Here is a 26,070-nt window from a genome sequence, read left to right on the forward strand (position 1 = left end):
TTCCTTTGTTTGAATTATGAAGTTTGAGGATTTTTTAAAAGTTGTCAAAACAGCTGTTCTACAAATAAAATATCGACATGTGTTCTTTTGAATAAACTGCTCTACCTACCTACCTCACGCACGAGAAGGAGGTTACAAAGTAAATTTCCCAGGGATGGGGTGGACCCCCTGTTAGTTTCCCAGGGAGGAGACTCATGCCAGTTAATAGAGCTGATAAATAACTATACAGGGTATGAATTTGAAAAAAAACGGTCAAGTCATTTTTGAGAAAATCGTGATAGAAATTTAACAAAATTCATTCTTTTCAGGAAAATAACGGAGCTCCTGCAATTTTCCCAAAAAGTTTAAAATTTCAAGTCAATCGGTTAATTAGGAATGGAGTTATCGTGTTCACAGACACACACACACACACACACACACACACACACACACACACACACACACACACACACACACACACTCACTCACACAGACCAACAACCAAAAATCATGTTTTTGGACTCAGGGGACCTTGAAAAGTATAGAAAACATGAAATTAGGGTACCTTAAATTTTTTTGGAGAGCAATACTTTCCTTACCTATGGTAAAGTAAAAAAGCTTCGATCAGAAGGTTTGAACAAAGCCAAGATTGTACAAATAGAACAACAAGATTGAGCAAAGCTTCAATCAGAAAGCTTCTGAAGATCACTTCTTTATGAGTGTGTGAAGAAAGAAAGTGACTTTCTGTAAACAAGATTTAGGTTTCGTAAAAACGTTTGAGATTGTACCTATAGAGATTACAAATCTAGATTTCTTTGATTTCGGAAATCATTGACAGTGAGGAGAAAAACATTACTACTAACTAGCCGTCAGGCTCGCTTCGCTCGCCATAACCGTGTAGCCAGGACCCCCGACTGGATCGTCCAAAAATGAGATCAGCGGGCTCGCTTCGCTCGCCTGCATTTTTCATTTGAGCATGCTTCATTCCATCAGAAAGTCAAAGTACTTCCTCGCTCGATTCAATCACCCAAACGCAAAAAACCGCCAATTAAGGGCGTATCTTTGGCATTATTTCAAATTCCTTCTAACACAACATTATTACACCCTAGCTTAGCTTCTGTAATAAATTTGAGCATTTTCTGTTCATTTGTTCTCGATAAATCTGAGAAAAAGCAAAAAAACGCTGGAAAAACGCTAATTTTGGGCGTATCTTTGACGTTATTGCAAATTCCTTCAAACATTATTACACCCTAGCTGAGCTTCTGTACTAAATTTGAACATTTTCTGTTCATTTGTTCTCGATAAAGCTGAGAAACCGCTGGAAAAACGCAGATTTTGGGCGTATCTTTGGAAAATTTTCCAAATCCGTTCTTAGTGCGCCTCTAAAGGGCCAACTGAACATACCTACCAAATTTGAAAGTTTTTGGTCCGGTAGATTTTTAGTTCTGCGAGTGAGTGAGTCAGTCAGTCAGTGAGTGCCATTCCGCTTTTATATATATATAGATGCAAAACTTCACTATCAAAATCCTTACGATACTAGTCTAAATTACTGACGGTCATAAGATTTATGATAGTTTCATGGTTTGTGTTGATATTATGGTGAATTCAAGTTTAGTGTTTTGTGTTGATATTATGGTGAATTCAAATTTAGTGTTTAGTATTGAAAATTATGGTGAAATTCAAGATTGGAGTGCTGTGTTGATATCATGGTGAAATTCAATAAAAAGTGTGTGGGCAACTAATGGCATACTTTTGCAACGCATATAGTTCTTATAGCTGCAAATCACTAGCTTGTTCAGCCGAAACTCTCCCATTAATTCCCTTGACCTTTCGAGAAACTAATCCGACATCGTTTATTGGAGATGAGACTGATCATTTCGCCTCCACGCTGAGACCTGAATATGCATAATTAATTCAAAAATAGAAAATATTCACACCGATCATTAGCTAGCCAACATGTTCAGTATTCTGCGGGTATAGCTAGATTCACTTCGACCTGTCATCGTTAGATGAATTGGAAGCTCTGGTACCATTTATAACAAATTCTGACAGGATAAAATGAATATAATTGTAGTGAGATTCACTACAAACAGTCAGCTATGATTGAACGGAAAGCGTTAGTACTATTTACGAGGGATTCTGACAGGATAAAACTGAATATAACTATAGTGAGAATCACTACATACTGTCAGCTATAATTGAATGAAAAGTGTTTATACAACAAATAAGGAATTCTGACAGTATAAAATGAATTTCACTCTAGAACAGCGGAAACTTTCTCGTGATAAGTACTGCAGGTGAGAAAGTTTTTTATAGAAGAAAGGCAAACAATGTAGGCCTATTTATATACAACATATTGGTGATGGAAGAATAATTAGAATGTTGAGTGAAATGTATGTTTGGTTAATAGAGCGGAACCTATCGTGCTAAATATGAGAGCCTAATTTTCATAATTGTATGCAATTTTATTCATACGGGGTATCTTGATTGCTGCATCAATTACTTAATGGACAATTTTTTGTATGATTAATTATTGCACTGTGGAAGTAATTAATCGAACAACATTGTTTGTGGATGGATATTCATAGTTATCGATAAATTAATTTTGAATGAATATAACTATGTGAAAATAATAATTGATAGAGCTATATCATTAAAGAGCAGAATTAAAAAAAATATTGATAACGTTCATGATTTTGTTTCAATGTATCATGTCGAATTCCACCATGAAATAAACCAAACTATCACAATTCTTACCAAAATAAGTGAATCATACAAAATCAAATGCAAAACAATCGCATTCAATAAATTGCCAATTTAAGAATTTCTCCAACTAATTTTTGAAACTTCCAACACAGATCTAAATGTTTCCAGCTCTAGTGTTTTTTAGTGTTTCTCTTAGAGTATTTCTTAAACATTCAAGTGCTACACTTGAATTGACGATTCCCCGATCCCAGGACCGTGAGGAAGACATCTGAAGTGAGTAAGTACACCACAATTATTGAATTTTCACAATCTGAAAGGAATACTAGAATATTCAACGCAATGCTAAATTATAGCCATTGAGAATTCAGTACATTGTTCCTACAAAAGTATGACTATAGATGGAGAAAACCAAATAAAGGCCGGATGACGACAGTAGTATAATATAGTGTGATAGGAAACAGCATAATGAAAATAATAATTATAATCATACTATTATAATTATAATCATTCATAGGTAGTGTACTATTCCAATCTAATTGCTCCTAGCCGTAACCCTTCCATTCTTTCATATTTCAACTAAAAAATATTGGGTCTTAAATACTCAAGTATGATTCAAATGGAAAGTACTAGTAATTGCTCATTTATCCACTAAAAATATAAAAAGAAAGTAACAAAATATTCCCAAATTCTGAAATTCCTCACAACCAAATATAATTCATTACTTACTTACTCAATGAAAAACAACGAAAAACTAAAAAACTGAACCATCAACACCCACAGAACGAAAAGAAAACAATACAGTCTGAAAGGCATCGAACTTTGAATTCCAAATCCCTGACCCTTTCTAATGTAGTAAACTTGGCATTGGGACAAGCACATATTTGTACAATAGGCATGCGCATTGTTTCCAAATGAGCATGCACATCTATAGCCTATGTATGGCTTCTAAACTATACCTATATAGAAGAGAGCCAGCTTTTACTAGTCCAGCGGCCGGCACGTTCAGTGCAGATGTTGTAGAATTTTCGTTTGTTCTAAAATGGGCATAATTTAGAAACCAACTCTCCCTTCTCTCTATAAATGTGTAGCAGAGCTATTTATTTGCCAACAATAGAGCATTAACTGTATGTTATGTCTGCAACTGGCGTTCACTTCACAAATACGTCACTGTAGAAAGTGGCCGGCATCAACATTCAATTTCAACGAAGCCTCTTCATTTTACTTTCTTTTCTTCAAGCATTCTTGGCAAATAGCATGATTCATGATTGTGGATGGTTACGTGATTTACATGATGCATCATTTGGAGTGGTTAGACGAACCAGACGTTCTGTGTGGAGTTCAGAGCAGTAGAAGTGGAGTATTCACTCTGAAATTAATATTTGTTGAGATTATCTCAAATTGAAACAAATCTAATTATCATGTCTTGATGTGAAAAATTGATCTAATTTCCATCTAGCTGTTTACCCTGTTGGCAATATTTGCAGTAGCAGAAGTCTTCGGGGTGATTTACAGCATTTAATTGGGATTTTCGTTTAATAATAATTATTGAAAAATTAATCTTGAACAAAGATGAAGCTTATTGATAATATGACAGTTCATGTCTTATGATTTTCAATATAGGATTTTGTTTAGTCCTAGTATATAAGTACTGGGATATCTTTCAATACGGAGAATGTGAGCATAATTCAGAATAAATTGAATGAAAAAAGAGTAGCAAAGCAGTTTCAAACAATAACAAATTCAGGGAAAATAGAAGCCTACTGACGAGATGTGATAAAAACCATAGAAAGACAAATAAAGAAAAGACAGGAAACCTGAAGGAAAATAAGTTTGATTCGAAATTGGACAATTTTAGACAAAATTAGGAAATTGAAGAAGTTTTGGGCAATTTTTTTCTTTTTCAACTATTGTATTGTTTGCTCTATCCAATGAATGAATAGAACTTGAGCTGCAGTCGTCAACTTTGTCTGAAACTCTCTGTGCCGGTTGCACAACCGGTTGAATTTTAACCGTGATTAATTCCACGAGAACCAATCAGAGAAGGCGTTTTTGAAAAGACGGCTTCTTTGATTTATTCTCGTGAAATTAATCACGGTTAAAATTTAACCAGCTGTTTTGCAACCGGCACTCTGAGTTAGAAACTAGCCGAGAGAGGAGTCCTCACCAATTCCGTGCCCTCCAATTTTCAATCACGGTTATAATGTCAGAAACAAACATAATACAGTTCAAAACAATGTTCTTATGAGAATTTTGAATCTTTTTCAGTATTATTCCTCATCCTAAGAAGTACTGTATAGTAACAATCTATAATTCGTTCAATAAATAATTATTCACCATAAAGCATTTGTAGGTTAAGATCGTATTCTCTATAAGCACGTTGAAAGCAAAAATTTAAATTTTGACAAAATCTACAACCGCCGAATATCAACTTCAATATTCATTTTGACATAAAATGAACTCCCATATTTGTAGGATAAAATTGCAAATTAAAAATAAGCAGGCAGTAAACATAATACAGTTCAAAACAATGTTCTTATGAGAATTTTGAATCTTTTTCAGTATTATTCCTCATCCTATGAAGTACTGTATAGTAACAATCTATAATTCGTTCAATAAATAATTATTCACCATAAAGCATTTGTAGGTTAAGATCGTATTCTCTATAAGCTCTTTGAAAGCAAAAATTTAAATTTTGTCAAAATCTACAACCGCCTGAATATCAACTTCAATATTCACTTTGACTTTAAATGAAACTCCCATGTTTGTAGGATAAAATTGTAAATTAAAAATGAGCTGACAGTTTTCAAGCGTCAGTAACCAAACCCAGCAGAGCTTATCACCGAAATTCAACACTGTTATCTATTACAGTTGACAGTTACTCACCTTAGTGTGCAGAAACGCTAAGCTCTTATTAACATTTTCGACCTTGTGCACTCGCATCTTGCCATTGTTTGGTTTTCCGAGCTTTTCGCCGGATATGATTTCGAGCAGCTTTAGGAGTTTCCGACCGTCTGTCAGGTCTGTGAACAGGTCTTCCACCTCCATCCGCGCCTGGAACAAACAAAATACAAATTAATGATACAAATACAAAGATAATATTATAAAAACTCCAAGAACAACCAAAAGACTGAAGACTGAAAGCAAAAACTGAAAACTCGAATAGAGCTGAGAACTAAACTGTTATAATGTAGGCGAAGGATTAGAAGGATATTTTGCAAAAAATATAATCGAAATGAATGATACAAATGCATACACTTAGGAAAATATGGGAGAAACTAGTAACTATAGTGAGGTCCACGTTATAATGACAGTATTTGATCAACTTTAGTTTTGCTGTCCTTATCTATCATTCAACAAAGCCGGTGGTACTATCCTTTTCTAGGTACACAACGATGCCAATAATTATGTTTTTAACAGTGTATAAATATAATTAATTAATGCAGAGAATCGGCATCGCTATTCTTCTATCTTTATCCACTGCCATTATAACGTGGACCACACTATAGTAGGCCTAACTTTTTGTTATTATTTTAGGAAATAAATACTTGATGAAAACAATTATAAGACAACTGAGAACTGAATTTATAAACCATAAGTGATAGGTTAACAAGGATATAATTGTAAATTACGTTCAGGGGAGTGAAATACATCTATCATACACCCTAAATTACATCTACAGACAAATAAATTATAGTATTAGAATCTTAGCAAAACAACCGTAACATTGAAATACGTGGAATGAGTTTTTCACATCATGGGCCGGTTGCACGAAATTCTGTTGAACTTCAACCGTGGTTGAGTGCTAATTAGAAAATATGTCTCCCGCTTCTCTGGTTGGTTCTCGTGACATTTAGCCGTCATTCAATCACTGTTAAAATTGAACAGGCTTTTGTACAACCGGGCATAAAGGTTGTTGAAGTGATGTAGTTGATGTTACAGTGGTATTAAACAGAATTGAAAACCTACACAAAGGAGTGATCCGGGGTCTAGTGGATAGTGCTTGATTGATTGAGTACTTTATTTATGTAGATTACAATATATACTGGCTTATACACTTATATACAATAGCTTACAATACAGCAAAATTATAGATGAATTTACATAATATAGACTAAGAAAATAATAATTGAACTGTATATTATATGAAAAAGTAATTTGTAATATAATAACTATGGATAATTATATTGTTATGCATCTACATAAATTGGCGAAGCTTTGGACATATCAATGTCCATTCTTCGGAAAGAATATTAAAAATATCCTCCCCACTAACTCTCTACCAAAAATTAGTTGCCAGCCCGGGAATCGAACCCGGTACCTCCCAATTGCTAGTCAGGAATGCTAACCCTTACACGAAACTGACAACCAAACTGACAAAAGTGCTTGCGTAGAGATCCCGGGTTCAAACCATCTCATTCAACAAAAGTTTTTTAACCAGATCACTCCCGTTAAACTGTCGGTGCCGACTGAAGTATGACAGTCATAAGGCCTATAGACGGCTTAAATTATACCTATATTCAGGCCATACGAATTTCCATTTTTACCTACACAAAGGTTTATGATAAAATTTACTCAAAATCTGAAAATTGATTACAAATATCAACATTGAAAGATTTTAAAATGCAAGAAGGACTTAATGACACTAATGAGAGTTTGAAGAAATCCATGTTAACCAAGAAATGTAAAAAGAAAAAATATGGATTGCATGCCAATGACCTGTCTTTATGATTATGGAAGAACTGTTTCCCTAATGTCATGGTTCTGAACAAGACATAGCAAGAGGAAGGTAATGACTGGCTTATCTAATCTAGTAATAATCACAATTTCATGTCTTCTTTAGGAAGTGACTTCACATAATATGAAAATATCAGACGGCTATTCGACAGGTACATTTTTTTTAAGATGAATCCTCAATTTACGCTTCCTCATAGAGTATTTATTTATAATTATTTATTTTTACTTATTCTGAATTGAAGCAGAATAATTAAACTGCAACCCACTGCCAACATACAAGGAATCTTATGTTGGCAGAGCCAAATATTACAGTGATGTTATTGCTGCACTCAAGTTACAATCAATGTTATTTATATTGTATAGTAAAAATATGTATTTGTAATTTTTGTCAATAAATTCGATTCAATTTATCAAAAATTTTACTCTATTTTGACCTACTTCTAATCAGTTCAACAACTGTAGTTTAAAACGACAATAATATGAGAATTCAAAGAGAAATTTGACACCCGCAGAGACAAATAATCATTGGAAAAATAAGTTGAAATGCAAAGATTCATTTAAATATTCGAAAGGTACATTTTTTAGGTGAAATCTTCAATTAGGCTTTATTATGGATCATTTATTTATAATATTTTATCTACAGTTTCACTCTATTTCAATCTTCTTTCTATTAGTTCAACAACTGTAGTTTAAAACTCCAATGACCTGAGAATTCAAAGAGTAATTTCACACCTACAGAAATGTTTAATCATAAAAAATAATTTGAAGCACATTTTTCACAATCTTAGAAATATTTATTTGTGTTCATGATCTATCAGTGATCAGAGATCTTTTCAGTGATCATTGATCTATTCAGTGATCAACGCGATCTATACAGAGATGCTTGAGAAACTGGGAATTGATCGAGAAACTGGAAAATATGGACTTGAATACCAGAATCAACTATATAACTCTTAAAAACCATAGGATTCATATTAACCATAGATTAGATATTACTTTTCAGTAATAAGGAATTTTTTCAATTTAGCATCCTTGACATTCTACATTGCCTTAATACGCAAAAATTCTGATAAAAAAATTATAAGAATGTAGGCCTACTAGCTCAACAAATACTTTTGCAATGAACTAACCACCGAATAAAACTATGACTCATAGTTGGTAGGCTTACTCGGCATAAAATAGAATCCACTATAGTTCGAAACTAATCAGGTAACTACTAACTAACCAATTATAATAATTTTGCTTTCTCCTTGCGAACAAGAGAGAGATATTCATGTTCAAATATAAATTGACCTGAAATTGTCTGACATTTCAACATACTTTGTTGCTGTTATACACTACAGTAATATTCACTTCAAACCTGTCAGCATTCCTTATGTATATAACATTATTGCTTCCCATTCAATCAAAGCTGACAGTTTTAACGTGAATTCCACTATAGCACTAGTAACGCACTAAAAATTCCGTTATTCAACCAATCTAATGAGGAAATCGACCAAAAAATGTGTTTTTTGTCCGTCCTCTCCCAATTATTCTACCTAGTTTCTTTCCTTACCAAGAAGACCTGCTTCCCATGGAGCCTAGAGATGGAGATATTTGGTCAGGAACCAAATATATTCACTCTTTCACTGTCGTGTTATAGATATAGAATATGCTTGATTATCCTCTTTCTCTAAATCAAATCAATTATTTTATTCTCACAATTTACAAATAATACAGTACAGTTACAGTACATTTATATATACCCTTACGTTGTGAGAGACTCACATGTAGGCTTAAGCCTGTATTTGTGAGGGACTGGTGTAATTCGCTGAATTTAAAATCGATAAACTAAATTATGGAAATTAATATTATATTAAATTAAATTTGAGAAAAATACAGATTAAAAATATGATATGGATAAATGTTGATATTATAGAAGAAAAAAACAAATAATTTGCTGCAGAAACAGCCATTTATAATAATTAATGACTATAAAATTAGTAAAAATAAATGAGAACGTAGTATCACATATCTGTTTATTCAGTCTATGGTAGTATTCTTTATTTTTCAGGTCATTAGTAACCTTTGAAGTGAAATTCGAAACATGCTGGTACGTTTTTTAAAATGTTATAAAATAATTTAGAACTCAAGATACTCCATGTCAAGTTTTCAAGTTGAAGATTACCTAAGTTAGGGTCGAAATTAGTCGTTGAACTATTTTAAAGTTTTTAAAAAATAAAGGATACTACAAGATTTTTATATTGTTTTTATTAATTTGTTCATAAGTAGCCCATGTGAGTGAAGTTTTTTTCCATGTATTATGTATAAATAACTCCACAGCAGAATGTCTTCATCAATTATTTTTTTTCTATAACCGTATTGAATCACAATCTACACCAAAAATGTCCAAATACTGAAGAGAAAAAATAACAGAAATTACAATGAATGAATACTCTATAATACTTTTTATAATATTCTTAAATCCGTATAATCCAGTCCAATCCGAGGCAAATTATTGTGCGGTTCCGTAACCAGAGTCTTTTTATAGGGATGGGGTGTCGGCCCATCGCCCAACCCCCAACCTGGAGGACCAGGGTCTTGGCGCGGTTGATGCTTCATGTGCTCATTTGCCTACCTGAACACACTAATTACCTGGGACGCAACGATGTTAGTGCCCACCAGTCTACATCAACCACTTGCTCGGGAAACCGGGGGGTCGCCAAGCCCCAGGACAGAAGAAATTCTGCCCCCCTGCGGGGACTTTTTATAATATTAAGAAATGAAAATCAAAGTACCTTTTTTACACTTTTTACTCACGACATTTATGTCATTATCAAGTGATGAATGTTATTTATTGATTTTATTAACTCACTTGATAATGACATAAATGTCGAAACATGTCTTGAGTAATGAATAAAAAAAAGGGTAGTAATCCTACTTGGATTTCTATTTCTTGATATTTAAGAGTAGTCCTAATAAAAAAGGTAATTTGATGGCAGATCGACCAAATAGACTCTAGTATTAGTATGAACTAGAAGATGATAATTTAAAAAAAATTATTTGAAATCAATTCAGTTATTTATTTATCACATTGTGTACAAATACTTAACATGAGGAAAGGCACAACAGGCTCATGCCCAAAACTGTCCCATTTCCAATTTATACTATACTGTCCAAATCAAAATGTTGGTTATGTCACTTTCACTTTTCAAAATACAATTTACGCTCTTCAATACTCAGATGAACGAGTAAATTTTGAATCAAATAGGTACTATTAGAGTCTAAAATAAAATAATCTAGAACAGTAACTTAGTAATTATTCAAAAAGCCTAAATTTTGAATGAAACTAGAAATTTTTGAGCTAAAATCTTCACACTTTACAGAAAACTACAGCCATATATATAGAATAATATTATTTCTATATTGAATAATATTCCTTGAAACTAGCGAATTGGAACTAGTAGGAACCTTTGGCGATTGAAGAATTTTTGAACTAGAAAATACTGCTATATAATGAATTGACGTCAAAAGCTTAATTTATTCTAAAAATATATCTTTTCAAATAGGAAACTGAGTGTCGAGTGTCATAAATAATAAATGTGACGGAAAAGTCTTATCTTCACTTTTTTCAACAAATTATTTTAAATTGCTAGTGGAGTTGACAATTATTTTATTTGGAGAGAATTCTCAAATAACAAGCTTCTAATCAATTCCAAGTAATAGTTCACTTACCTATGAGTAAAGATTGATTGATTAGATGCCTTTATTAAAAACCTGTCTTATTATTAAAGACATAGAGAAAGAATAGCATAAAAAATGCGCTATTGTTTATCTATGGTATTGGATACCGTCAAGAAATCATACATGGAATATTATAAACTAGCTCTTAAAAAAACTGGCAAAAACTGTAGCTAGCTCTTAATCAATTTGAAATATTAGTTCAGATTCTTGTACAATATGTTATTGTCATTGACTATAGAATACCGTAAAGGAATCACACATTCATGATAATATATTATACGCTGAATGTTTTTGTTGTATAGCTTTGCTGATAGATAAAAATGTTTGAATCTTTTAAATAATTGCTTTAAAATTATCTGCATAACATTCTTGTACATCAGAATCTATTGAAGAATTTATCCTCATCAATTACAAGGTCAGAAAAATGTAACCTCTTGTTTACAGCTCAGTTACAAGTGTTATGTTAGATTTCCTAAATAATTATCCATCTTGTACACTGACTACCTCTAGCTCTAGGCACAAGATATGGGTCATCACAGAAGCATGCGGAACTCATTGTAAATAATACCAGAGGAAACCTATACATTGATTGTTTTTCTATGATAATACTCAGTCAAATGGCATTGATAGTATTTATACAGTAGGCAAAGCACGTTTGTAGTAAATGAAATTCCACAGACATTGTTGATTGATTTATCTTCAGTTTTTGTTTATCAAACAAAACTCAGAGATCCGCTCTTCCACAGATATCTGCCTTATCTCTGTCACCGTTTCAAAATAGAGAGAAAGACTTAATATGCCAACAACAATTTTCAATGTTTACTTCTCTACAGTGTGGTCAACGTTCTAATGGCAGTGGAGAATGATAGAAGAACAGCATTGCCGATTTTCTGCCTTGCGACTTCCTTCTATAGTAGTAGCATGTTTTTCATAGTTTGAATATTTTTATATATTATTTATTTATTTATTCACAATATCACATCGGAAAAAACAGGTAATGACCCAAATATGTTTCCTTAACACAACAATAAGTACAGTATACAGTTTAATCAAAACAAAAAAGATACTAAAACTAATGTTTGAATAGAAAAAAAAATACTTAGAAAACTACTTTTAAAACATTCCTTAATAGAGTTAAAGGAGTAATATTTTATTATTTCTATTATCATATGCTTATTTGCATATCATAATTTATCTTTTATTTCACAAGTGTTATATTATTGTTATTATTTCGACGTGCTTATACAATGTACAGTTGTTCTGGCAATAAAGAATCTTGAATCTTGAGCTGATACCAGTCTGATGTAATAGTAACTGTTCATTCTTGTTTAAAATAATCAATAACATTTTGTTCGAAAGAAAATGATAAATTTAATTCGTCAATGACTGAATGATAAATTTTCATTATTGAAATATAAAATAATCAATAACATTTTGTTCGAAAGAAAATGATAAATTTAATTCGTCAATGACTGAATGATAAATTTTCATTATTGAAATAATAAATTATGTTAATTAATCAAATCTCTACATTGTTGAAAACGATCTGGAAACGACGCAGAAGTAGAAAAGGATAGCACTATCTGTTTTGTTGAATGATAGACAAGGATAGCAACACCAAAGTTAATCAAATACTGCTATTATTACGTGGGCCTCACTGTAGGCAATGCCCAAATCCCTCCAAATTTTCTAACGAGTTTTCTACAGAGATTATAGAATGTCATTACATTAATGATTTAACTATGAATTACATTCTACTCTATGGGTTTCGATAGAAGCTCTTGGCTCTAGAGTAAGGTCCACGTTATAATGGCGGTGGAGAAGGATAGGAGAACATCCTCTGTCTTGTCAATGCCTTCTATAGACGGTAGCTGATACAGGTTTATTGATGTAATATTAACTGTTCATTCTCGTTTAAAATAATTAATTATATTTTATTGTGCAATCAATTATATTTTTATAATGAATTTTCATAATTCAGATGAAATATTTTTTAATTGATTATACATTCTACATTGTTGAAAGACGATCTGGCAACAGAGCAAAGCGAGGCAGAGATAGCGCTATCCGCTTTGTTGATTGATAGACAAGGACAGCAATACCATTGCTAATCAAACACTGCCATTATAACGTGGACCTCACTATATAGATTCCAATTTTTAGTTGTCATGCGTACATAAATATTCATCCTTCTTTGCATTACGAATCAATCTTTCTGCAATAAGAAATAACAATCTAGTCTCTAGTGTCAGGTTTGAATTGATATTACACCAACATTATCTCCTTCTTGGACCAAGACACTATGGTGGGATTCTCTTCAAACTGTCAGCATTGTTTGGATGGGAATCGTTGGGATTATCAACCAGAAATGCTGAAAGCTAAAAGTGAATCACACAACAGCTGATTTACCATTCCAAACTGAGCGAAAACAATGATTACACTCCAGCAGAGAAAACTAAAGATTGTTTTATGCCATGACTACAGGTACACGACAGACAAAGGTGCTAATGTCATCCGCGCCACATCTTTGATATCAAATTCGCTGTCTCTGCCTGTGTTATTGTTATTTTGGCGCATGTGCGTGCGTGTGTCGGTCGGTGTGAGTTGGTGTGAGTGGGTCGTTGACTCAGCCGTGAGAATTTCATTGCCAGCCTCTACTTGTTGTCAATTTATCACTGCTCTTCCTGGTCCACCATCATCATCATCATCGTCATCATCATCATCATCATCGGAAGATCATAATCGATAATCATTATCATCATCAGGATCATCGATATAACCATCATCATCAACATCATCACAATCAAGATCATCAAGAACATCAGTATCATCATCAGCATCAACACAATCATCATCATGATCATCAAGATCATAATCGATATAACAAACCATAATCATTGATATGATCATCATCATCAGCATCAACATCAACACAATCATCATCATCATCATCATCGATATAACTAACCATAATCATCAATATCATCAATACGATCATTATCATCATTATCATCATCAGCATCAACACAATCATCAACATCATCATTCTCAAGATCATCATCGATATAACTAACCATAATCATCAATATCATCGATATGATCATCATCATCAACATCGATATGATCATCATCATCAACATCAACACAATCATCGTCATCAACATCAGTATTATCATCATCAGCATCAACACAATCATCATCATCATCATCATCATCATCATCATCATCCTCAAGATCATCATTGATATTATTAACCATCATCATCAATATCATCGATATGATCATCATCATCATCAACATCAGTATCATCATCAGTATCAACATCAGCACAATCATCATCATCATCATCATCAACATCAGTATCATCATCATCATCATCATCATCATCATCATCATCATCATCATCATCATCAACGTCAAGATCATCAAAGATATAACTAACCATAATCATCAACACAATCACCATCATCAACATCAGTAATATCATCATCAGCATCAACACAATCATCATCATCATCCTCAAGATCATCATCGATATTACTAACCATCATCAACAATATCATCGATATGATGATCATCATCAGCATCAACAGAATCATCATCATCATCATCAAGATCACCATCGATATAACTAACCATCATCATCAATATCATCGATATGATGATCATCATCAGCATCAACAGAATCATCATCATCATCATCAAGATCACCATCGATATAACTAACCATCATCATCAATATCATCGATATGGTGATCATCATCAGCATCAACACAATCATCATCATCATCATCATCATCAGCAGTATCAACCTCAGTATCATCATCATCATCAACATCGTCATCATCATCATCATCATCTTCGACATGTCTCCTACATCTTCTGAAGAGTCCTTATTCCAGACTCTCCGTTATATCCTCGATTGCTAAAGGAGACATCCTGCAAGAGTATTGGCATGGCACTGTTGTCAATTACTCACTCTATTGGGCCGATCGATTGTTTGGGAATTGGTACATCCGCAGGAAGGAGAATGCGGTTTGACTGTAACAACTACTGCTAACTCATTTACATTCTTGTCTTGTTAAGGGATAACGAATTTTGTTTGGAAGGAGAGACAGATTCAATCAGGACTCTGAATGAGCACATCTTATTCTATTAGACCGTGAATTCAATATATGGAAACAAGGTAATCAAAACATTCCATGTTGTTGTGAAGCTGTGTAATTAAAATTTCACTACAATGAGATGAACTGTAGTTGTTGAAAATCCATTTATCAAACATAAGTTATTTATTAAACATTGGTGACAATTTATGAAAATTAGAAGTAAGAGAACAAAATCTTACTGTTTATTGTTCTTATTTAATGCTGGATGAATGAATTGCAAGCTCGTGTCACGTTAATGAATCTTATTTAAACAAAATTTGACAAAACTGTCTGCTTATGAATAATTAATTCTTAATGATTAATGTTCAGTATACTCGATACTGGAGTAGTTTTGCAACTCTAGTATTAGTAAGTATTGCAACTCCAGTCTACCATCATTGCACCAATCTTAGTGCAGTGTTGCAACCATTCGATTCCTATTTTGTCTTGCATTTATTGTATCAATCTTCACCTCCTCATGCATAGTTATAAACTTATAAGGGAATCATCAGCGTGAGAAACTTGAAGTCTAAACAATAATAATGATTTCAAAATTTTTAGCTGAACCCCAGTATACTCCACTGAAACTAGCAACATCTCATGATGATAACAATGATGATGATGAATCATATTGAAAAGAATACAATGTATGATCAATAATAATAGATAAGTAAAAAATATACTAAGGTTCCAATCAGCACATATATTTGTCAACTAAAAATAACACTTTTGCAATCTGACAATGATGATGATGATGATGATGATGACGATGATGTTGTGATGAAGATGATGTCACTCATCCTCACTATTCATCCTTCTTTCGATTGATGATACAAAAACACAGAATGGAACAAAACTAATGAAAATCTCAACCACAAACAAGAAGGAGACTGGTTTCAATCCATGGCACTACAGCCTACAAGAAAAACAAACAACCAGGAATTTTGCAGTTCTTATCAAACTTGTTTGCTCTAACAAATAACTCTGCGGTTTCGATTCAATGCCAGACAAAAAAAAAACAAAAACCGTCCACCTTCTCCCAGTTTGCATCAATGTTGCACCTCTGGATTCACTGCCAAACTGGCAGTACTCCTTCCAAGATAACACAAACACTTTCCATCAAACTTGTTCTGACAGTTTAATGTTAATCTAACTAGCACCACTTTAGAGAGAATCAGTTAAAACTGGCAGAATTAGTTGAATGTGAAGTTTTGGATACGTTTATGAGGAATGCTGTCAGTTTGAAGTGGATCTCAGTTTGATGCACCATCTGTGATTACTGGCAGAATTTGTAGAGTTGTAAAGTTTTGGATATGTTCATGAGAAATGCTGTCAATTTGAAGTGGTTCTCAATTTGATGCAGAATCTGTGAACCAGAAATATTGTGAATAGTGTCACGGTTGGACAGTGAATTGCATTCGATTTCTTCGCTCGACCAAGCGTGAAGATAACACACCTCTTCGAGCGGAACTTCTATGGCCAACAGAACAATCTTCCGTCCAGTCTTGGTCACTTCTTACTACACAATCTAAACTCCCTTTTCCAATACAATCTCTTTCTCGGTCACTCTCACTAGCTACGGTTAGAGAATCACTTCAAACTTGCAGTATTGATTGAATGATTGACAATGGAGTTATTAACAAGGAATGATGCAGTTTGAAGTAAATTTAAAGTGACTAAACTGTCAGCATTAATTAGAGGTGAAGCATTGATGTTATTCCCAAGGAAGGCTGACAATCTAAAGTGAATTTGAAGTGATTTTCACACTGTCAGTATATTGGTCGAGAGGGAAGCATTGATCTAACCTATAGATTCCTGACAGAATAAAGTGAAACTCTCTATCACGCTCACTCTCTCTCTCTCTCTCTCTCTCTCACGCCTTCCTGGCATGCCACAGATTCAACGATTTCCTAACAAAGCAATTAAATTCACGAGTTAGTTGCCTAGTTACAGGTGAGACTGGGCCATCCTATTAATCGAGGTGTTGGTGAAAATATTCAATTAACGAAGTAATCGAAAACGCTTTTATCGCTCTGATACTTAACGGGTGAGGAAGAGGCGCCCATTTCATTATCGACAGTTCTTATACATTTGTTCCCAGAGAATTTCAGTACCTTATCTGTAGTATTTAAAGTCCGTACAAAATTACTTCTGACTTGGAGGAATATGCGGCGCAGAGAAATGGAGGGAGATCAGCCAATTACAGTGATTAATAGAGTAATAGGTAGAAGCGCATTTGCCAATTTGTCAGTCGTCTAACTGCTTTCAGGCAGGAAACTTCGCAAGGGTAGCATGAGCACATAAACAGTTACTAGAAGTTGGAGAACGCTAGCCGCTTCAAAACGGCAACATCGCGCCACTGTATCCCTCCCGCTGTATGCTTTCTCTGCTGCGCATGTCCATCCTAAGTAACAAGTAATTTTGTACATAGTATAGTGTACATGTTATCAAGCGTTCAGACTCCAATTTTGTAGGCAATTTGAGAAAGCAGATAAATTCATCAATTTGACATTTCAGAAGATGAGAAAAAATTGTGATTTGAGAAAGGCAATTTGAGAGAAGAACAAATAATTCCAAAAACTTTACATTATACCGTGAGGATTTTGCAGTGTATCGGCTCACTTTAGTATATCACTCGCCTATACTGTTTTACGAGTATACACCCATGAAACTTATGAAGAAATTATGCAACTGTGGACATCATTTGAGCAAAAATGTAAAAAAGATAGCACAAATAATAGCAGTTGAAACTAGATTCTATATTTACAGTATTTATTGATGGATTTTAACTGATTAATAAATTAAATTTTTAGAATCGTAATGTCAGAATTGACAGATCGTTTCAATCGTTCACTTGTTTTCATTTCTGACTGTTGATGAATCAATCGTATAATCGATTGATTAGTCAAGATGAAACTAATAAATTCAAATTCGATTTCTGAATCTAACACTGTATCAATGTGTGAACACTCCCATATGAAGTACAGTCGAACCTCTCTATAACGAACCTCCACTTAACGAAATCCTCTACACAACGAAGTTTTCCTGGTCCCATGACATTTTAGAGTTTTGGCTGCTTATTTACCTCTAACGAATTTCGGACCTCTCAATAACAAAGTTTTCTCTTGACATCAACATACAATATGTACTGTCTGTATAGGAAGTAGACGGTCACTTTCAAGGAATTGTTTAATTTCAGCGGAAAGGTCAATAGACTAAAAATAATGGCAATTCAGGTAGGAAGAAGATAGGTTGGTAGACAGTCAATAGATGTTGAAACACATGTCGGAAATTGAATTCCAAGAACTTGTAATTTGTAGACCAGGCAGGTGAACGACTGGACTTTCCCATTCTTGCTTTTGTAACACATTTCAATGAGTGTGAATGAAGTAGAAAAATATTGCTACTGAGTATGTACTTTGATTAAATTCCACTAATAGTACAAACCAAGCTTTCTGGAAATGAATTGGTGAGTTTACTTACTTATACATTCTATAAATATCCAAAAAACATTTTCTATTTTTATTTTTAAACAGCATGAATTTTCAAATTTCCATATTAATATTAGACTAATAGGTACCCTACCTACGTTCGCGATGATTTGTTTTATGTACCATATTCATTTATTTACGGCCGTGATACCATTTATTACAAGATCCATAAGATCGTGGCAGTTTTCTTGACAGAGCAACCTCTCAATAACGAATACCTCTCTGCAGCGAATTTTTTCTTGGGATAATCGACTTCGTTATACAGAGGTTCGACTGTAACTGTATTCATTTTTGCCTAGCAGAGTAGAAATCAATTAGAAAACAAGGCTTTAGTAAAAGTCTTAAGTCTGCTAGGCAAAAATGATTACCATTAGTTGATATGGGAGTGTTCAAGCATTGATAGTATTAAAATCGTGTGAACACTCCCTCAAGAAATTATGGTATTTTTTCTACCTATCTTTTCATTCACCAACAGTGCTTCAGAACCAGGAGACAGATTCAGTCTGTGATCTCTTGTGAAGTGATTGGAGAGAGCTTCCATTTCATCACTTCCCAGACTCTAAACCAAACATTCAGCCACTTCAAACCCAACTTTCCACTAACAAAACACTTGAGCTTCCGATAAACACGTCACTTGACCTGGATAATAGGAAATGTTGACAGAGTGAAGTCGAGGAGTCGATGATTGAGAAGAGAACCAAAGTCAGGGAGCGACGATGTCAAGTTGAGTGAAGTTTTTGAGAATCGGTTCAATATTCAGGTTGTTTTTAGACCTGATGGATTGTTTCAATCTTTGAGTTGTTTGTTCACAGCCCTTACTATTGATTAAACTTATGTAAACTTTCATTCACTACCTTTTGTTCTATAAATTAATATCAAACCAGTAATCTATTCTATCCTATATTCTAGTAGCTTAGACCTATTCTGTTAATAACGAATGATGACAAAATATTTTGGATTTCTGAATTATAAATCAATTCATTCCCATTATTGGAACGATATGGAATCATGGAATTTCTGTATTGTTGTGAAGGTAATGTTGTCATGGATATCTATATTAAATGAAAACAACTTTTATTGTCACTGATTTGTTGAAAAAAATTGAGATACTAGTTTCGGTTGTTACATCATTATCAATCCTTAGTAAACTGAACTGAAGTTTATATTATTAATTATGGTATTATAATAATAATAATAATAAAAGCCTTTATTGGTTCCCAACACTATACAATAATACAAAATAATATGTAGAAAGAATGAACATCTTTGCTAAACTGAAAATATTAAATAACATTACTGAATTAGCTAGCTTTTTTTCAAATAGTCCAAACTCCATTATTAGTATACAAGATTAAATAAAAAGAAAATGCAAAAATGTTCTTATCATTTTATTTGTGGAAACCAGGTCCTCTATTGGACATAGGCCTCTCCCAGGTTCCTTCATCTATCTCTATCTTTTGCATACACTGCCCACCTATCCCCAGTCACTTTCACAATGTCGTCTTCCCATCTGAATCGCTGTCGTCCAATTTTCCTTCTCCTCCAGCTGGACTTCCACAAAGTTAGACTCTTTATTATGGTATTAACTGTAGTTAAGTCTTAATTGTAAGTCAACAAGATGGATCATATAATATGGAAGTTCCAAAGCACCTCTGAGGAAATTTTGAAAGAGGGAATTTAGATAATAATATACGTAGAACAAGAAAACAGCCTGAAACGGTTTTTGAAAGTGTAACACAATGAAAGGTTTCACAGTGACTATAACGACAAATATTATTCGACACGATAACGAAACCACTGAATAATAATAATTGGACACGATCAAGAATACTGTTGGACATAACAACTTGTCAAAGTTATTTGAAGCAGTTGAAGACTATAGGATACTATTTATAAAATTGTAATTGACGTTGGTTATATTTATAAGTATTCCTGACAGTTATTAATGGATACACCAGGCAAAACCTCAAATATGCTCCCTTAACATAGCAATAATACTCTAATACAATTCATACTCAAAAAACAAAAATTATTAGTAAACTAACGTTAGACAAAGTACTTGGAAAAAAGTTTTAATTGAGGTCGAGATGAATGGGAATAAATATAAGAATGGAATGATGATGGAGACATGAAATAAGCAATAAAGAGAAGATGAGGATGATAATGAAAAATGCCAATTAATAATAATAATACTGAGGGTGATGCCCACATAAGCTCTTAAGGCTTGTGCGTGGGTGATGAGTGAGGGATGATGATGAGAAAATTAAGAACTGTGACAATGAGGGAAAAAATTAAGAATATTTTGATGAATAATCGTATATTTTATTTGTTTTTCTCAAGTATTTTGAGGAATGATTCGAAAAAATCGAATCTCAGCAGCAACAGAGAACGATGAAAACAAATTGTAAAGGTTGAGAAACAAATTAAGAGCATCTGAACACGGAGTAAAGAAGAATTTGAAGCAGATCTGCAGCAAAACCAGCTAGGACATTATTTCGTTTGCCTTCTTATTTCAATTATTGTATGTTGTTGCCGCTCCATTGTAAAGATAACAACTTGGCAGCTAATATGCACAATTAGTAAAGGTCAGGCCAAGTGTAAAGTGTAAACTAAATACGGATTGCCAGGTGGAATTTGAGGAATGCAGCCGCCGCCACTGGCTAGGGGAACTGTCATCATTGTTTGAATAGGAACCATTGATGTTATTTATAAGAGTTACTGACAGTTTTAAATGAATCTTAATAGTCACTAAAGTGTGATTCACTTTCAACTGTCAGCATTAGTTGAATGTGAAGTAAATTGGTGTTGTCCATAAGGATTACTGACAGTTTAAAACTGATTTTACCATGGTGTGATTCACTTCCAACTGGCAGTGTGGGTTGAATGGGTGGCAGTGTTGTTATAGTTGGAAGGATTGCTGCCAGTTTGAAATGAATGTGATTATAGTCAGGTGGTGGCACAAGGAAAACCGCTATCTGCCGGCATCTAAGCGCTGTTCACTGGGCAAAACATTAAATAGAACGCTATGCTTCACTGAAATGTACTGGTACAGTAAGTACGGTTAAGTACTTAAGGAGTAAGCGAGGTAACATAAGTACAGTAAAGTAGTTGGATGCTGAGTACTTACTTGTGCACAATCAAAATATTATATCAGATTATTTCCAAATTTAAAATCCTATACTATTAAACGAGCATCTTCTGTTTATATGTTCAGATGTTTGTATGTTTATATGTTTTTATGTTTGTATTTCACCGGATCTCGAAAATGGCTCTAACGATTCTCACGAAATTCAGAACATATTAGGTTTATAATATAAAGATTCGATTGCACTAAGTCTCATCCCTGGGAAAACTCTCTGAAGGACATTAAAAGGATAATTATTAATATTCATCCTTGGAAAAACAGATGATAGATGCTGAGTACTTACTTGTGCACAATCAAATTATATCAGATTATTTCCAAATTTAAAATCCTATACTAAACGAGCATCTTCTGTTTATATGTTCAGATGTTTGGATGTTCATATGTTTTTATGTTTGTATTTCACCGGATCTCGAAAACGGCTCTAACGATTCTCACGAAATTCAGAACATATTAGGTTTATAATATAAAGATTCGATTGCACTAAGTCTCATCCCAGGGAAAACTCTCTGAAGGACATTAAAAGGATAATTAATATTCATCCTTGGAAAAACAGATGATTTATTATTTCGTCGGCTGTTGGTGATGGAATGAGTGAGCGAGTTCATGTGTGTGGGACTGTGTCAAAATTACGACTCAGCTATTGAACTTTTGTAATCATTCAATCAGGTACTTAGTGCCGGTTGCAAAAAAAGCCGGGTTATTTCCAATCCTGATTAATTCCAGTAGATCCATCTTTTTTAAATGGTCTTCTCTGATTTGGTTCACGTGAAGTTAATCAGGATTAGAATTTAACCGGCTTTCGTGCAACTGGGCTTTCGTGAGGGAAATTTTTGCATTCATCTGGGAATTTATTGTGATTAGACAGAACATCTCTGTATGAATTATAATTTCTTCTTTCGTAATACATTTTTTATGCTTTCGTACTCCAGAGCGAAGCTCTGTCCCCGATATTATAAAATTATATCATTTTATTTCCAAATCACACATATAATATTATGTAGAATTACATAAATTTCATGATGATTAGAATACATTATTTTGAATTAATATTGATACATTATTACAGATGGAGTTGAAATAATGCACATTTTTCATGAATTTGAAAATTTGTGACTGTATTGTGTAGGCCTATTTGGGAACTGAAAGCAGCAATAAAATGTGCAATACCATATACCAAGTATAATAGCTGTAAATTATTTTGTTCTTAGCAAAACATTCGTTTGTGAGCTGGAACCAGTAATAAATGAGACCTCAAAGTCGAATGATATTTTCAGAAAAGCAAGTCTACCAGAATGAGGAAAAGAATTTGAACATGAATTAATTGAATTTTATGAGCAGAACATGAGGAGGTAGTAATTCAAAATGTATTCTACCATGACATCTATTTAAAAGTGGAATTCAATAACTTGACATCTCATATCTAAGATTTTAGAATATGATCATTTGTAGTTCAGATATTCCTATGTCAGTTTATGACCATAGTTTTACGACAAATCCGATAGCTTATATAAATGGGGAAGACGTGAATCAGGATTTTATGACCATACAAATTAAAAGTTTTGAATTAAAAGATCATTGAATAGTTTGCAATCCTCTATAGCAGAGCTTCGTCAACAGGAAAAGTTATAAAGGTTAATAATCATGCTAGATCTGCTATAAAGTATTCAATCATGAAAAGTTTATTGCTATTGAAGTATTGACGACGTACATATTAAAACTTGGTACCTTTTTCTGCTTACAGATTAGAGGAGAAGTTTATTCAAGGTTTACAGTGAAATTCAATTCTATTGAAAAGAATACAAATCTTAAAAGAGAATTTCCTACAGTTCTCAATTTTCAATAAGGTTTTTCTAGTGATTTGGAAAAATATGAGTGTGAAAATATATACACTAGTATCTGCCATTTTCTAAATTCTTCTGTAAATCTCCACCTATGTTCTGATTGTACAGCACTAAGTACCGGTTGCACAAAAATTTAACTAGCTTTTGTGCTACCGGGCCTAACCCTAATCAATGGACCTCTAATAGAAATCTATAAGGGATAAGGTATTTTCATTCTAGGGCTAGTTGCCCTTGCTACTTTATATAGGGCTACTAATTAGGGGTTAATTATAGAAAATAACTAGTAAGCTACCCTTGACATATTTCATTCAAATTATACACGATGAAAATTATTATTCATTTGAAAAAAAAAACACTCGAGAATGACACAAATATCGAAACTATTCGTGTATAATTTGAAAGGAATACTTCATGGGTTCTGTACATTTTCTAGAATATACAAAGAATAATATTTTGGTAAGAGGATTCACAAGTAAGTCCTAATAGTAGGCAACAAACTAAATGATTTCAAGTAGAATAAATCATTACTTGTACTCTTACTTTCAAATACAGCATAATCCATCAGAAACCATTATAAGATGGAAGTCAACCAACGAAACTCTCTTCTCATTATAATTATTAAAAACAATATTTTAAATAACATCAAAAACTGAAAATGAATGCAGTACCACCGTACAAAAAACCCTCCTACAGTCAATCATTTACTCGTACTTTCAAATACAGCATAAACCATCAGAAACCATTATAAGATTAAAAATAACCAACTTAACTCTCTTCCCATTATAATCATTGAAAACCATTTTAAACAATATAAAAAAACTGATAATAAATGCAATCCAATTATCCTAAGCCGTCCTAACGTCTGGTTCATTGAACCTTACATCCACTTATATAATTTATATACTTTCAACAACTCAACATAACCATCCACATACTTCCCAGGTGTTGCAAAAGTCCACATTAGCTCTCTGGGAACATACCTTCTCAGTGCACAACACGCATTACCAAACACTGACTTGGTTAACCCAGATGCAAAGGCACAATGAATGCAACGACATAATGCTACTATAATTTAGATAACTATAGTTGAGATAACTATAATCAAGAAGACTATAGTTGAGAGAGTTCATCCGGTAGAGAGCAAGAACCCGGGACCGGTAAGTTCATTGAGAAGCCTTTCTATTTACTATATATCCAGCTATACATAGTAATATTCTGTATAACTATTCACTGTATATACAGGTATAAATAGTAATACTGGGTATAACTACTCACTGTATATACAGGTATGAATAGTAATATTCAGTGCAGCATACAAGTACTGTATATACAGGTATAAATAGTAATATTATGAGCAGGATACAAGTACTGCTCAGTGCATCGATAATAACGGAATTCGTTACGTAATTCACGCAGAGGATTCCAGCAGAGGAGGTTTGGTAGTGACCTGGTTTGAGTGCCGGTCACCGGTAGATTATCTCTAGCACCTGCCGGTTGGAATATGCTTGCTTCTCTCATCCTGGAGGTCCTCAGTCTACAGAGAGCCTCGGGATTTCCTACAGAGCAGTACTTTGATTCAGTTGGGAGTGTTCATTGGTATAACAACAACTCATCTCATGAATTAGAATTTATCCTGTAGAAATTTGATGTTTGATATTTTGTATTTCAATAGTTGTTGGTTGGTCATTGTACTTCAATGAGTTATATTTGATAAGAAGCAGATTATTATATTTATAATAATAATCATACTAATTATTATTATAAATTATTCTTATTAATCTTGTAGAAATTAAATATTTTTGTACTTTGTATTTTAATAGTTGTTGGATGGTCATTGCACTTCATTGAATTCTATTTGATTATTAGCAGTTAGATAGTTTTTCAAGTTTGTTTTTGTGTTTTTAAGTGTAAAATGAATAATTGAATGAATTATTTGAAAAACTATCACAAGAAGAATGTTGTCCGAAGAAAAACAAGTAAAAGAATGGTATTGGATGAGAAACCTGAGAGAAGCATTCAACTGCACGTCACAGGACCTCTTCCGAACATCAGTTAACAAAGTTAGAATTGCCATGATGTTAGCCAATCTCCGTAATGAAGAAGGTTGAAAAACTATATGCATTTGAAAGAAAGGCCATTTCAGGTGCTGAATGAAAATAAAAAATTGAGGTTTCATTGATCATTACAGGCTCATTTGAATGTATGGAAAGCAAACAAAAGAGTGTAGTATGAATACAGTGGTAACTAAATTGAGTGTGCTTTTTCAATGGGTATGATTCAACTGATTAATGAACTGAAGAGAGTTT

At 33.3% G+C, this 26,070-nt stretch overlaps 1 protein-coding gene across 1 annotated transcript in view; it reads right to left on the bottom strand.

Annotated features, from left to right (window-relative positions):
• LOC111057644 (spectrin alpha chain, non-erythrocytic 1-like) overlaps window positions 1–26,070 on the bottom strand; it is a 404,931-nt gene that overhangs the window by 113,626 nt on the left and 265,235 nt on the right. Inside the window, 1 exon segment of the mRNA XM_039433618.1 lies at window positions 5,569–5,736. Within this exon segment, the coding sequence (XP_039289552.1) occupies window positions 5,569–5,736 (168 nt within the window).

The sequence above is a fragment of the Nilaparvata lugens genome, chromosome 7, assembly GCF_014356525.2.
Source record: "Nilaparvata lugens isolate BPH chromosome 7, ASM1435652v1, whole genome shotgun sequence".
NCBI classification, from domain to species: Eukaryota; Metazoa; Arthropoda; class Insecta; order Hemiptera; family Delphacidae; genus Nilaparvata; species Nilaparvata lugens.